At 41.5% G+C, this 15551-nt stretch overlaps 1 protein-coding gene across 1 annotated transcript in view; it reads left to right on the forward strand.

The window, feature by feature from the left end:
* The window catches only part of foxp4 (forkhead box P4), a 108382-nt gene that overhangs the window by 45585 nt on the left and 47246 nt on the right, over window positions 1-15551 (forward strand). The window contains 1 exon segment of the mRNA XM_028445924.1: window positions 13820-13909. Coding sequence (XP_028301725.1) covers window positions 13820-13909 — 90 coding nt within the window.

A 15551-nucleotide genomic window follows, 5' to 3' on the forward strand; every position in this document is an offset into this window, starting at 1 on the left:
CGGATGCACACAGCATCATCCTCTCCTGTCATCAACCGCTTATAAAAGTCCTTCTTCCTCCATTCTTCACTTCAGAGGAACAGAAGTAGATGAACACCAAGAAGACGAAACCAGAGACAAAATGTGCAACACTCGCAAAGCTGCTGGGCAAGCAGTTACCCTGGAAACAGTTGAGAGCCTGAGATCCACACAATGAACACGCACATCTACACAGCGCACACACAAAAGCTGCAGAGGGCTAAGTGTTTGCTAATTAGCTAGTGCGCACTGGCTCTTTGTGTGAGCATTTTAAAGGAGAGATTAGAGTCAACAGGGAGGAGGAGAGGAATGTAGCTCCCCTCTCTCTCTCTCTCTCTCTCTCTCCTCTCTCTCTCTCTCTCATATGCCTTGTTGAGCTCAGAACGATTGCATGGCACCCTTGTTTCACCTGACCGTCTCAATGTGTTACTCTTTGTAAAGTTTTGTGGCAACTAAGAAAGCGGAAAACTGGAAAAACAAACAAACAAACAAAACAATGCTGGTCTGATAAAACTCCCTTTTTGAAACTTAAAGTAAATGTGTGCATAGACAATGGCAGACCCTACATATATTTTTGTTTTGATCATAACCTCAAAGGAATTTATTGGTAATTATGTACTCAATGTCTTCTTCACTTCAACTGACAATATTTTGAATACATTTCATACATGTCAAATCAATAGAATGTTTAGTGAGGCCTAACATTGTTTTGGAAAAGTAAGAGTAGCATTTTTTTTTTACTTTCATATACAGTATTTTCATGTAAGCAATGTCAAATGTCTCTTGTGATACTGTGATAATGCTCCATCATCCCCGTTATCTAATTCATTTTAAACATCCTGCCTTGATCTATTAAATCAACATAGTCTGTTTTAGTCTTTGTGTGATGCATGACGTGCTTGTAATGGTTATCCAGTCTTGAGGCAGCAGAGACCTGATTATAAGTCGTGGTTCACTGTCAAAGCTGCTGCAAAGCTGGATGATCACAGTCAGTAGATTCATGTGTTTTGGAGCGTGAGCGGCTTCTCCACTACATTGTTTTAATCTGTTGCTCTGATGCATCACATGCAAGAAAAATTGTAAAATAATAACGTTTTGAGGTCGAAATGAAGTTAAAGATCTCCTTTTTATTGTGTCTGCACACTTCCGACTTGTGTGTGTGAGGGTTTTGTGTGAGTGGGTGTAAGGGTGTGTCTACCTCCATCCACGCAACCACAACCAGGTGTAAAAACCCTCTGAACCAAAAACATGAAAGAGTTTTATTTCTATCCTTGTGGTCAGGCAGGCTAATACTTTTACAGGCCACCGTCTAGGAGTGAGTTTTTCTGTTTTAACCAATGGCTGCCTCGCTCCACTTGTATTTGTGTGTATCAGTGTTTGTGTATGTATGTGCGCATGGCAGACAGTTTCTGTTTATGTATGTGTTTTCACTCTGTCTCCTGAGCTAAGTTTTGGCAGCGTCCTGCATGTGTTATGAGTTTGCGTTTTTTTCTCTCTCTCTCTCTTTCTCTTTTTGGTTATTAATAATAAGAGTTAAACAGTTTCCATATGTGAGGCCTGGTTTCCAGGCTAGTGCTATCCTCATCATGGTTAGGCCTCGCACAGTCTCTCTCTCTCTCCTTCTTGTTAGGCAGGAAAAAGAGCTTAAACTCTGGAGGTCGCCCAACTATACTCTGACACCTTTGGGGCCATTTTTTATGTGTGACCAAACTTTGTAATTGACGAAACCTCACGCAATGACACACGACGCTGTTCATCTGTGAGATTTGTTTTGTGATATTTTATGTGTTTTTTTCCTCTATGAGCTGAGCATGTCTCCAGAAAGACCTTCCTCCCCTGCCAAATGAGCTGTGTTGAAAACCGCAGTGAAACTGCATATGAGTATATAATGCATGGTGTGTGTCGGTGTGTGTCAGAGGAAACTACTGCTACAGCTATTTGCCATCAATTAGCCGCCTGGACTGAGATGAGGCTTTCAAAAAAAAAAAAAAAAAAAAAAGGACTTACTTTTATGCTCACAGGATTGGAGTTTCTGTTTCTCCTCACCCTGTTTCATCTGTATTGTTTATTTCTTAATGGCACTTTTCCTGCACCTAGAAAAAAAAACTTTAAAAAACCTTTAAACATTTATTTTTAGGATGCTGTAGATTAAGATGTATGCTTACGAGTCCGGATTGTTGTCATGATATAAAACAGCCCTGACTATTCACTCAGCTCTTTTATGCCATGCCTTTACTCCTGTGAACCAATAGAAACTTTAGATGAGTGGAAGGACATAATTGAAGAGGAGAGAGGTTTTCTCATTTCACACAGCAGTGTTGAAGTGAAGAGAACCATCTGGAAAACGACAAGGTCCATGGACTTTAGAACAGTTCCCTTTTGTGAAAACTGTGAAAAAAATTCTTTTTTCGGCTCGCAAATTTAAACATTACCGCCTATTTTGAAGTTCTTTTGGAGTTCGTGAGTTTTTTTTATTCCATTGGCGCTTGGTCGCGGTCTTTCCTTTCTTTAATGGTCAGTCTGGGCCTAGAGAAGCTTGCATTAGCCATTTATAAAGCCTCAGTGCTCAAATTGTGCCTTTATATGGCGGAAACATTACATTAAATAGCAGAACAGGAGTGCGGCTGGCTGCTGGTTCCAAAGGTGTCCCGGGTACTTCCAGCTCTGCAGCGTTCTAAGGAAAATAAGCCTTCGATGTGGCTTTTGCCCAGTTATAGTGGTGGACAACTGGTTTGAAGTTCATGTTTTTTTAGGAGCTAAAACAAATGACAGGATTGCTGGTGAAAGGAGAGCGGAAAGACCTGATTAATATCAAAAAAGGAGTGGAGGCGTACGTATGGAGCAGAGCAAGTAAAGTCTTGACAGACTATAGTTGACTTGTAACCCACCATGAAATTGACAGGCTTTAGAGGGCTTTGGTTCAGGCTGCCCCTTCCAGATACGTTTACCCTCTGGAAGACCTAGTTTTCCATCATGTATCTATATCTGTGCCTAAAAAAATGTAGATACAAATTGATAATCAAAAGCTAAGTGAAGTGCGTCTGTTTACTTCCACCTGTGCAAGGCAGAAAATGATCGTCTTATCCAAATAAAAATGGACCACACAAGGCAATAAATGTAATGTAAATGGGAGTTTCAGGGAATCATCTGCTGTACTGTTGGTTTAAGTTCTTCCATACTGTGGTTTTAATACTAGTTGTTATTAGGGCTAATACACAAAAATGTTATATGTTGTATTTGTATGTCAGCAGAGGGCAATGGCAAACCCAATAAGGCTGACAGCTGCATTCACATGACTTGGCCAGCATTGTTAGGCCTGGACAGTCTATTTAGGCTGTTTCTCACTCATATCTGCTCCATGATTTTACTGTGGTGAATCACGGGATGGCTAACAGATTTGTGAGCGAAAAAGGCATTGGTGAAAGAACAAGTAAGGCAGAATACTTGGAGACACGCCAGGCCAACTTTTGTGAGTTATACATTATATAGAGAGGCGGGATGAAGGCAGGATCGGGTGATGAGTTGAGGAGAATAGAGTAGGCCAGATCTGGAAAAGCAATCAGGTTTTTGTGTGGACAGACAGTGATGCATTTGATATGTGAGATTCTTCTGCGGCTGTAACCAAGCCTTCACTCATGTGCCCCGGAGTCATAGCAATCCCACTAACTGTCACCCCCTTCTGTATTCTCGCTTTGTGTATGCAGTGAGTGGGTGTAAATATTGGGCTATCCTTTGGTGGCAGGTTAGCTAGCGCTGTATGGTGTATCGTCCTCCTCTTAGCAAATGTACGTGCTTTGTAGATTGTGTTACATCTGTTCTGTCTTGTTTCATTTCTTTCAGATCAAGATTTCCTCTGAGCATCCAGAGGGAGATTTGGGGATGGAAAGAGGGTGTGAAGTAGTGAAAGTAAGTGAAATACAAGCCAAGTTTAAAGAGTAAATTAAAGTAGAAAAAAGGGTTTTAGTGGATTTTAGTGTTTTTTTTTGTGCCAAAGTAAGAAGAAGTACACACGGATACAAGGGATCACCAGGAACACCCGAGAGGATGGCAGCATTGAAGCAGCTTTAGCCTAGCTTTCAGCTTCAATGACAGCTACTCCAGAAAGAAGGAGGGGAAGAATAAAATGTGAAGAGGGAGGGAAACAAAAACAATCTTTAACTGGTAAACCGAATCAAGAAGCATGCTGAAAGAAGCAGCTCGGTGTGCGAGCTTTTTCCTGCATCTTCACCAGTAGTTTAACAAACCTTAACCTATCTCTGAGGCCATCCTTCGTCCTCTCCTGTGGCGCTGAGCTAAGAACACAGTATTGGAAAAAGACTTAGTATACGTCCTTTCTAGCCAGTTGATCGAGTAAGGCAGACGGGATAGTTGTGCAGTGTTAAGAAGGTTGGTTGCCTTAGACACTGCTCAAACATCTGAATGTCTCGTTTACTTTGTTTTGCTCTTTCTTGGACAGATGAAACAATGTGCTCTCACTTCAGCCCCATTTTTTTCCTTTTTTTTTTCTGTGCTTTCGCGCTAAGAATGAAGAAATCTGATACCACCTGCCTCCCCCTTGGCCTTCCTAACTCCCTACTCTCCTCCTGCACCCCCCTCCTAAGGACAGCCCACTGTCTGCCCCGGGGCTGTTTATCTACGGGGAGGGAGATGAGAAGGAGAGGGTAGAAGGGGACGGGTTTGTTTCGTTTCGGCCATCAACAATGGACCTCAGTCAGCACTGACAGATTACTCCAACATATGGTACCCACCTGTCTCTTTCTCTCTCCCTCTATGCCACCCCCTTCTTTTGGCTGTGTCTCACTGTTTAGATTTCCTTGCTTATTCCTGCGTTCTCCCTCCCTGTGTCACCCAAACACATTGGGCGGATTAGAGGCCATATTCATCACACACACAGACCTGTTTGCTTTAGCAACCTGAGCCAGTCGCGGCGCGCACACACACACACACACACACACACACACACACACACACACACACTAGTCCAAAGGGTTTGCTACATTTTGCTCTTGAAATCGGTAGTACTCAAGTGTACAACTTGTACATTATTGAATGTGTGTTCGTGTGTAATCTCCCCGATTAACTACTACCCTAAGAGACGATATGAAATAAGTAATATGTGTTTGTGTGTGTGTGTGTGTGTGTCACACTTGCCAACCTTGAAACCTCAAAATTAGGGAGATTTTCAAAGAGCGGGGGGATAGTTTGCTTTTGAAAGAGAAAATTAAATAATTAAATTTCACAGTGTTCTTTTATTTGAAAAACACAGTTAATGTAAAGAACAAATTCCACAGTACCAGTGCAAATGGTAAATGGTGGTAGTAGTAGAATAAATAAAATAAATAACATAAAATTAAACAAAAAAGGCATACATTGCATAAATTATCCATCAAAATAAATAAAAATAAAAATAATCAACAAAAGGAAAATTAACATAGCCTATACAACAACGGCTATAACCATAACAAAACTTCCCTACACATGGTTGTATTTGAAGGTGCAATGCTTTGCAGCCAGTAACACAGCTCTTGAAGGAGCGTAGGTATGGGCAGGACCTTCAAAATTTAATTTGCAGGAAAGGAGTGCATTAAGGGTTGAATTGTCCATCCTTGTTCTATTCTCTGTCACTATCTTTCTAACCATGCTGAACACCCTCTCTGATGATGCATTGCTGTGGGGCACGCACAAAAGTGCCTTCATCAAATGTACCAGAGTCTGGAATCTTCCATATCTCCCTAGCATGGCCCAAAACCTGTCGATCCTTGCTTCCTGAGGAAGAATCTTCCTGCCAAGCACCTGGTAATCCACGACTTCTTCCCTCAGGTTATCCAGATCCAACCGCAGCTGCGGCAGACTTTTCCCTAACTCTATAACTGCAAATGAAAATGAGCAAATTTAGCATAAGTGAGCTGGGGATATAATTGCTTTCTGTTATCCTCTTAAACAACTACCACCATCATTAATGGGGATGCACGGTGCACCTGAGTTTGGATAAAATTGATGCCGTGACTCTGGTCCAAAACACGGACAGGTTTTTGGAGGATGATGTTGGCGAGGGGGAATGCAGTTATCATCTTTGTGGTCACAGCTACAAAGAAGTCTCTAACTGCCCGGTGGACACATGACCAGATCAAAAAAATTACAGGCATTGTATGATGGGGATGTCAGTTTAGCTCTTAGGAGGTAAGCTGATTGGATAACACAATAATCATAAGGTTTACTTGATCATCACATTGGGACAGAGGAGGAAAGGTCATCCATGTTGTCCTCCAAGAGGTTTGTGCAGCTGCTCCAAGGAAGAGTTCGCTGTCTGGCAACTGTAGGCTGACATCCTTGAACTTGATGTCCTCCAGTGGGATGTCAGCGATAAGGCTGGCAGGGAGAAATCTTCCCAGAATCTTCTCACCAGGTTGGTCATCTCCTGGTGCAAGCCTATGAACCATCACTCCTTCAGCCTAGAAACACATGATTGGATTATCAGTTATGAAAAATTATAACGGCATTATTTTTTATCACAATATGTAAGTTTATCTTTTGATATGCTGGCTGACCTAAACATAACATTGAACTCTGCCAGTGGTTTTTCGGAACCTGGGAGAGGAAAAGGAAGAAGAACTTTGTCTTCTGCTGGTTAAATGTTCTGCCAGCATCTTAACCTTGCCAGGCTTTCTCCACATCCTCATGACTGGCAAAATATGCTGCAGTGCATCCCACTGGCAGAGCACCCGATTTATGCAAGTCAGCAAGCTGAAGCCACCTGGTTGCACAGTATCGAAGTATCTTCAGAGTCTCTGAGTCTGTGAACTCCACAAACTCTGAAGATTTCACAACGGTTTGGCACTGAAGTTGAGAAAGTTTTTTTTTTTTTTTTAAAGTTGAAGAAATTGTTAAATAATGAAAACATGTGCAAGTGTAACATGTGACATATCAATATGATTACCTGATGTCAAAGTGAGCATATATGCTGCTGAGGATGTCTTCAATAGGGCAATGCCTAATGCCACATCCTGTGGCTAGCTGGACCAAATGACAGATGCAATCCCATGTCAATTAGGGATGGCTGCATGCCTTTGATTCTGCTGACAACAGAATTGTGCTTCCCCTTCATGACACTGGCATTATCACTATTGAATGCCACAACATTTCTCCAATCAATTGTTCTGTCACTAGGAATAAACAATATACAACATTACTTATTAGTGGTCTGTCTCCTAGCATATTGTAATGTATTTACATGGACATTAGTGACATTACATTTACCTAGCACTCTGTTCAGTGAGGTTATGTGCTGTGCCAATGTTGCACACTGGCATGTGCAGAAACCTTGTCACCACCTCCTGAGTTTTCGGATCACAAAACCCTGGCCAATATCACAAAACTCCTTTAAAAAAAAGAATATTTATTTAGAAAGCAATTTTCACTGACAGCACCCACAAATTGCTTTACAAGAGAAGTGTAAATACAAATACATACTTTATTCCATTGTTTCGGCTTGTGCTTTCATCACACATCAACCAAAGGGTTGGGTTTGGCACAGTTCGATCACTCCCTTGTCTAATTCCGGGGCAATGGCACCAATCAAAGTACATAATAATGTACAAACTGTTTTTCTACTAACTGTACGTCCTGCTTACACACAGCACACACACACACCACACACACAAAAAAAAATATATATATATTTAACAATTTAATCTAAAATACTAACTCTTAGAAACAATATTATTTTATGTACACTTACCTTTCACTATGTTGAGTAGCTTTTGTTCTGCCATTTGCGTACTGGCGAGCGATCTCTGAATCCGGGAAAATATCCTTCACTGATTTTGTTGAAAACATCCGCAAACGTAAATGGGATGTAACTTGTAGCTAACAGCATAGCCATCGTGTCCTCAGCAAAAGTAACTCCCTCAGGTCTCCCATTTGGCCAGATGGCTCGAAATACTGGGCTGTGAACGGTGCTGACGTTGCAGAAGCCTTGTGCTGCTCTCTGACCGTTTGATGACTCGTGATGTCCGTTCGGCCACCGTGTTCAATCAAGAAGTCTGACTACACACATTGCAGGCCGCATAACCCTCCCTTTTGAGCTGTCCTGAATAAAGTTTAAATTGGTTTTTTCCAGTACATTTTGGAATTTGCAGGCCATATTTCTTCTTCTTACATGCCGCCATGTCTCTTCTTCCTCTTCTTATGCGGTGAATCGTTATTATTGTCCGGCCGTAAATGACGCTCAGTGAAGGTGGTCCGCCCGGACAATGTCAGGGGCGGAAATAGGGAGAAAATCGGGAGAATGGTGGCCCCGGGAGATTTTCGGGAGTACAATGAAATTCGGGATTGTCCCGGGAAAATCGGGAGGGTTGGCAAGTATGGTGTGTGTGTGTGTGTGTGTGTGTGTGTGTGTGGTGTGTTGTGTGTGTGTGTGTGGTGTGTTGTGTGTGTGTGTGTGTGTGTGTGTGTGTGTGTGGTGTGCGTGTAGACACCCCTCTGAAATAAAAATGCACTGTTATTAAAGGCTGTGTCAGAGGCGATGATTTACAGAGGGGAGCAATGACGAGAGGAACTCACACACTGAACTACTTTGCACGCACGCGCGCACACACAAACTTGCTCACTCACGCTGCACTCTCAGGCCTCCAAGCTGAGCAGTGACCTCCTCACCCTCCTTCCCCTTCCTCCTCCTCCTCTCCTCCCTCTCTCACTCTAATAAAACCTGTCTGACACCGCTGATGTGTGTATGCTTGCATGTATGTATGCGTGTACGTGTCTGTGTGTGTGCTCCGCGGCAGCACAAAGGCTCTGTTGTTGGGCCTCCCTCTTAGGCCTCCCTCATATTTTCTTTAAAGGTGCAGAGCGCCCCTAAGAATGCCACAGGGGGAGCGAGGGAGGAGGGAGAGGTTTTGAGGACTGTGTGTGTGTGTGTGCGCGCACTTTGCATTGCTGCTGCAGCTCACACAGGTCACCTAAAGAAGAATAAGACAAGTTGTGAGTGTAAGAAGTAAAGAATAAAGGGAAGGTCAAAGAAGAGAAGTGCTTCTTGACAATCTGTTTTTTTATGTGTGTGTGTGTGGTGCGCGCACAGTAATCGGCCCCTTCTAATGTTTTTCAGACTTAAGAGTTCAAGGTTTAATGTATCCATCCATAAAGTTGTGGTTATTGCTGTGCTGTCATCCTGAAATCTCCCACTGCTGAACAGCAAAAAAAGTGAAATGTTCCACGAGGAAAAAATGTAAATGATGATCCTTTCATATGAGGCGGTGGGGTGACATACCTTCACTGACTCTCAAACATTTGGAAACGCTTAAAAACGTAAATGTCAGCCTTAAAGGGAGCGTGCCTCGAAAGATGTAATCATTTGATAAAGGTCTTCCCTATATCTTCTATCCACTTGTTCATGGACACACTATTGTAGTAGTGGTTATGTGTGCAACTTCCTGTGTAGTAGAAGTGCACAGTTAGTGAGTAGTGAAACAATGATGCCAAATGATTGTCCTGAAATGCTCTACTAAGTGGTTATGAGGCCCTTTTGAAACAGAAGGTTATCTTTTAAACAGGAGATGAAGTCATACGTTGAGTACAAGTGTGTGTCCTAAGACTTTTGTTTTGACAGGTTCACACCAGAAATTGGCGATACGTCTGTAGTATATTAGTGTGGGACCAAATCTTGTGCAACAAGATATCGCAATATTAAAGCGTCACTAGATATATCGTCATTGTACCAGTGGTTGTGATGTTGCCAGAAGGGGGGTGGGGTAAACCTACCTTTCCATCTCTACTGCATCTCTCCCAAGCGTTTGTGTCTTTCCAACTGCAGGAGACTCATAGTCAATGTCCAAAGGTCTCAATTGCTGCCAGAAAATGTAGACAATGCTAATATTGTTGAAAAAGAACAGGTCATATCTAAAATCTGGGTTGTGTATACTGTTCTAGTTTGATGTTTTAATGAACTTCTGCAAAGTGCATGCACTGAGAAAAAGAAGAAGAATGTCATGATGATGACGTGATTTGGTTTTAATTTTAGACTGGCATAAATTGCACTTTAAATAGGAAAAGATTGTCTGATATATGTTATTGTTTATTTTACATTTTATATTCACTTGAGTTGAAAACGTTTTAACGGAGAGTACATGTACATTAAAGTCAAGTTAAAACACGGTTATTTTTAAAACTCCATTTTTATTTGTTTTTGTCCTTTTCTCTTTTGTAAAACATAGCCTGATATTGTTTTCTTGAGTCCCACCCCTAGTGCTAAGGCTGGGCGATTTTGCCTAAAAAAATAAAATCTCCAATTTTTTTTAGAGAAAAAAAATCGAGTTTGTGATTCGATTTTTGATTATTTTTTTTTTAATGCACTTCAAAATGACTGCAGACATCAGATACAGTATATTGTCAAAAGTGCAACTTTATTGCTGTGATTGTCCTCAATAATTAAAATTTATAGAACGTTCCCAAAATAAACAGTAAATGATTCTCTGTCATTCAACAATTTCAAGCTTTAACCCAGGTTTAAGCAAAAGTGCAACAGCAACTTCACAGTATTGTTAGTACAACATTAAAAAAAAATAATAATAATAAACTCTTCCCTTGGCATCTCAGCATAGTGCGAATAAAAAAAAATGAACATGCCTGTGGCACACATATAGCTACTCAATGGGTAAAACACATGTAAACAAAGAGGGGGCTGGCTCACATCGGAACGCGAAAAAGTCTGAAAAAACTGTGGTGGGAAAATTTTAATTTTTTTTATTTAAAAAAAAAAAAAAGAGAAATGTATATGTATATATTTTTTGTTTTTTTTTAAACTCGAATTTGCAAAATAAAATTGTTTTTATAAATAAATTTGATTAATCGATTAAATCGATTTAGTTAGTCGTAGAATCTCCAGCATTAAATCAGTGCTTGATCTGTGGTTGTGAGGTTGGAAGCAGTCACCGGACATCTTTATTATCAACAGGTGGATAATATTTCTGACTTTCTTTTAGTGGATTCACATGATCACAATAATCTGCAGTTACGCTCCTTCTATAGAATTCAAAAACCTTTATTTTAGGTTTATGTACAGTAAATATAATCTATTTATAAGCACTGGATAAGTGGCCATACACATTTTAAATATATGTAATTTGACTCTTCTTGGTTAATAGTAGCATACCCTGATGTTTATAACAGTCAACTTCTTTACAGGCTGCTGCAGGTAATAGCTGCTTATGTCCATATTAATTGTATTGCACATTACAGGCTTTTTGTCATTTGGCTCTTTTCACAAACAGGCTTGCATTCATGGATGGAGGCACGTGAGAGGAGACAGGCATCACCTCTGCTTGGTTGTAGCGTTTATGAAAGCCATAAATGGCTCTTTAATATAGTGGTAATCAGGGTGGTAATTTGGGGGGAATTGTCCCTTATTGTTGCCAGACATGCCTCCCCAACTGCTGCCAACATACACTCATAAGCACACACACACACAACACACACAACACAGAGAGAGAGAGAGAGAGAGAGACACACAGTCAGTCTTAAGTTGAGCAGATGGGTGTTCAAGGAGTAATTCACACCACATGCCAACAAACTGGGCGTTGTGTTTTGTTTGTTTTTTTTTCTACCTTTGAAAGTGTGTATGTGTCTGTCAGATTTAATGCTGGGTCAGACTATTAAATGGGAGGGGCTTCTCATTTTTTTATGTGTTTTTTTTTTTTTTTTTTTTTCCCCCTTTTAAAATTGCAAAAATGTATGTGTCTGTGTGCATTTGTGTCAAGGCACATCCAGAGCCACAGCACATATGTGTGTTTTTAATTGCGGTCTCAGCAAAAGTAGCAAGTGTGCTCAGTACACATGGTTTTCATCACTTTGACTGCACAGAGCACCTCTCTCTCTCTCTCTCTCTCTCTCTATTTTCTTTCTCTCTTTAATTCTCTCTCTCTCTCTCACTTTTGTCTCAGTTTAATTGCCTCGCTCTGTTTTGGCAATTAAAGATTACTTAATGCCCCCCAAATTCTGATTCATTAAATGAGTGACAGTGTACAGTAACTGTGTGCTGCGCAGCATCGCATAGTTTAGAAAATGATGCAGTAGAACCAATTTCTAGGGTTACATGGTTGAGTAAGAGCTTTCACAGCAAAGAACATCCCTCAATTTGGCCGTTAATTTGTGGTCTCTGCGCTCACACACATTAACACACAAGAGCAAGTCCATGCAGGCGTGCGCACGCACACACACAAACACACACACACACACACACACACACATATACACAGACACACATACACAGGGATTTTCATAAATCAATATTTACGAAGGAACCTTTCCCCCTTTGAGTCAGAGGAAGCAAATGTGCATCCTGCTGTCTCCCCTTTCTAACCCTCCGTCATGAGTTTTTGTGTGCGTGCGTGTGTGTGTGTGCGTGCACGTGCATGCTGGTGAGTCTGTGCGTGTACAGTAAAACACAAGCAGCTCTTGTGTTTTTAAATGGGTGTTTTCTTGTTTTGTTTTCAGAGCAGTGCAAACATTCCAGGAAAAATGCCTGTTCCACGGGGAATGATCCTTCCCGCTGATAGAGTTTTCACTCTTTAACCAACAATGCACAAAAACAACATTTATTAACAGACTGCCAATAGTTACAGCTGAAGGTGAGAAGAGAGGTTTCTGGGACAGTGAGGGTGGAGGTTAGAGAGTGTAGGGATGGATTTGTGGTCAGATGGGCGAATCCGCACATTTTTAACCTTCCTATTATCCTTGGGGCCAATTTGACCCGATTCAATGTTTATATTCAAAAAATAATAGTTGACCTTTTTTTTTTTGCTTCATATTTCATGCTTTTTCCTAATTTGATGGGTACAATTGATTAAGCATGTAATTATCATAATGATTTTTTTTCAATGTGCTGAACATATTGCATGTATTGTGTTCCTCTGGGATCAATTTGACCCCAAGCTGTTTTAGCTGTGTAAAACTAGTCTGTCTGTGTGATCTACACCAAAGTAGAAGTGATTTTTCCTGCGCTGTGGAGGGCGGGGTATTCCCACAATGACATTGATCGTCATAAATGTTTCATCCCAAATTAGAAAAGATTTGGATGGAAGAATTTTCAAGATACACCAACTGTAAAACTAAAAGTTTTGACCTGCAGTAAAGGTCATATCATCACCACAACCAATAGGGTCCTTGTGGTCATCATGTTGTCAGTAATTTGAGAAGATTTGGATGAAAACTATGTTCAGATGAATTAATTCTAATTTAAAAGTGTGGCCCGATGGGGTCAGAGTGACCCCATGGGTGAAATGTGTTGTTATATTTAAGGATAATAGGAGGGTTAACGCTACAGCAAAGTGAAGGATGAGAACCGAGCGAGTAGTGAGTGGATTATATGAATAGAAAAGGAAGAGAGCAAAGGAACAAAGTGGTGCATGGGAGGTCAGTCAACAGCTCTTCGTGGCACTCAAGGGCAAGCGCTTCCTCGCAGCAGTCTGACACACACCAGCCCAGTTCAACAGACGCACACAAATATGTGCTGACACACTTATGCCTTAAAGGAAGTGGGAAACCTGCCTTTCCACGGTCTGCTAGAATAAGGAAAGGGTTGTGTCAGAGAGAGTAAAACACAGGACAGGAAAACTTGAGAAAAGATTAAAGAGAGGAATAAAGTTGAGAGGTGAAGACGCACATGCAAGCGCACACACGAGGTGTGGTTGGAAAATGTTTTCTTTTTGTGTGTCTTCCACATTCTAACTGTGAAACCTCCATGGTGATTTTGAGCAGGTTTTCAGTTTGCTTGATGTAACATTTAATCTTCTCCGTTCTTTTCTTGTAGGCGCTTCAAGCTGCCAGACAGTTCCTCCTTCAACAGGCTTCTGGACTTAACTCCCCTGGTAGCACTGAGATCAAACAGAGCCCTGTGCAGGTCAGAACCCTCTCTCTCTCTCACACACACACACACACCACACACACACACCACGCTTGGAGATTTACAGATTGAGATACTTTATCAGAATATATTAGCACAACTTTTTTTTCTCTAACTCACCACGTAATATATGAAGCTATAAGGACGCATTCTTAGCTTTCCCCTCTGTACTGTCTGTCCCTCTCTCCATACGCCTGCCTCTGTCTGTAAGTGCCTCCGACTGAATGAGGTCTTTGTAGAGATTGGCTACTGAGCTGTTTCATAGATGAATTCCACAGTAAGTGGAGCAGAGTGGGGTTAGCGGAGTGAAGACTATCGAGAGACTCTTGAGGAGGATGCACAAGGACACAACACATGCATTATAACTCTCAATGTGTGGTAATAGATATCTCACAAGGAAATTACTTTTGGCTGGTCTTTACATAATATGAAGATGCTTGATTTATTGCTGTGTGTCATATCCATAACGTGGGACTATTAGAGCAGCAAACAGTCTGCTGTTGCACGGCTCTTCTCATTAGCGCATGATAAACAGACTGTGAGGATGGGAGGCATAGGGAGAGATTGGGAAAAGGACAAAGACAGATGTTCCGAAGACCGTCGTATAATGAATGATGAGTAAAGACGGATATTATGGGAAAAAGGAAGGCCATAATGTATGTGAAATTGATTTGGAGTGCTAAAAGCGTCAACATCTGAGGGGATAATGAATGTGTTCGAGAATGTGGAAAACCTGCATTACTAAGCTGTGAGATGAGGAGCATCACGGCCTCACAGCTAGTGGCCCCGGTCTTTCTGTGTTTCATGTTCTCCCATGCGTGGGCTTTCTCTGCATGTTCCTTTCTTTCCACACACTAAGTAAGTCATGTTGTTTAGAGCTTATAAACTGGCTGAGGGGTATACAGTATATGTACAGTAGTCCCTCGTTTATCGCGGGGGTTACGTTCGCCGCAAGTAGTCAGCTTTATTTTTACAATTATTATACATGTTTTAAGGCCGTAAAACCCCTCACCACACACTTTATACACTTTTCTCAGACAGGAATTAACATTTCTCTCCTGTTTAAACACTCAATGTTCAAACCTTTGTAGATTTTAAAACATAAACCTGTTTTCAAACATACAGCACTTCAGAGTTACTCTGCTAGCGATCAGACATTGATGCCGAACGCATTCAGAGTCTTTGTTGACGATGACGTCAGGCCGTCAACACGGACACCGGTCTGTTCACCCATTTAATCATGGAGTAGAAGCTGTGTGTGACCACCTGGAGCTGTATGACACGGCCTTTATAACCGGGACCGTAGTAGGAAGGATTTGGTGTGGAGGAGAATCAGCGAGAAGGTGGTAGTAGCAGGTAAAAGTTCTCTCTGTAGCACTGAGCTAGGATAGCATTAGCCGCTAATCACACCGGCTTTTTTCACTGGTGGTTTATGTTTATGAGCTCCACGCTTCAGCAGGCAGTGAAACTCACCGCGTTGGATGTGTCGCTGGTGGGTGAACGCAGCATTAGCCAATCAGGATGCAGAACACAATGCGCGTTCATACGCTGTAAAAAAAATCCGTGAAAACACCGAGGCCGCAAAAGGTGAACCGCGATATAGCAAGACACTACTGTATTGTCCATCTCTTCTAGTCAC

This window comes from Gouania willdenowi, chromosome 5 (genome assembly GCF_900634775.1).
Source record: "Gouania willdenowi chromosome 5, fGouWil2.1, whole genome shotgun sequence".
Classification (NCBI taxonomy): Eukaryota; Metazoa; Chordata; class Actinopteri; order Blenniiformes; family Gobiesocidae; genus Gouania; species Gouania willdenowi.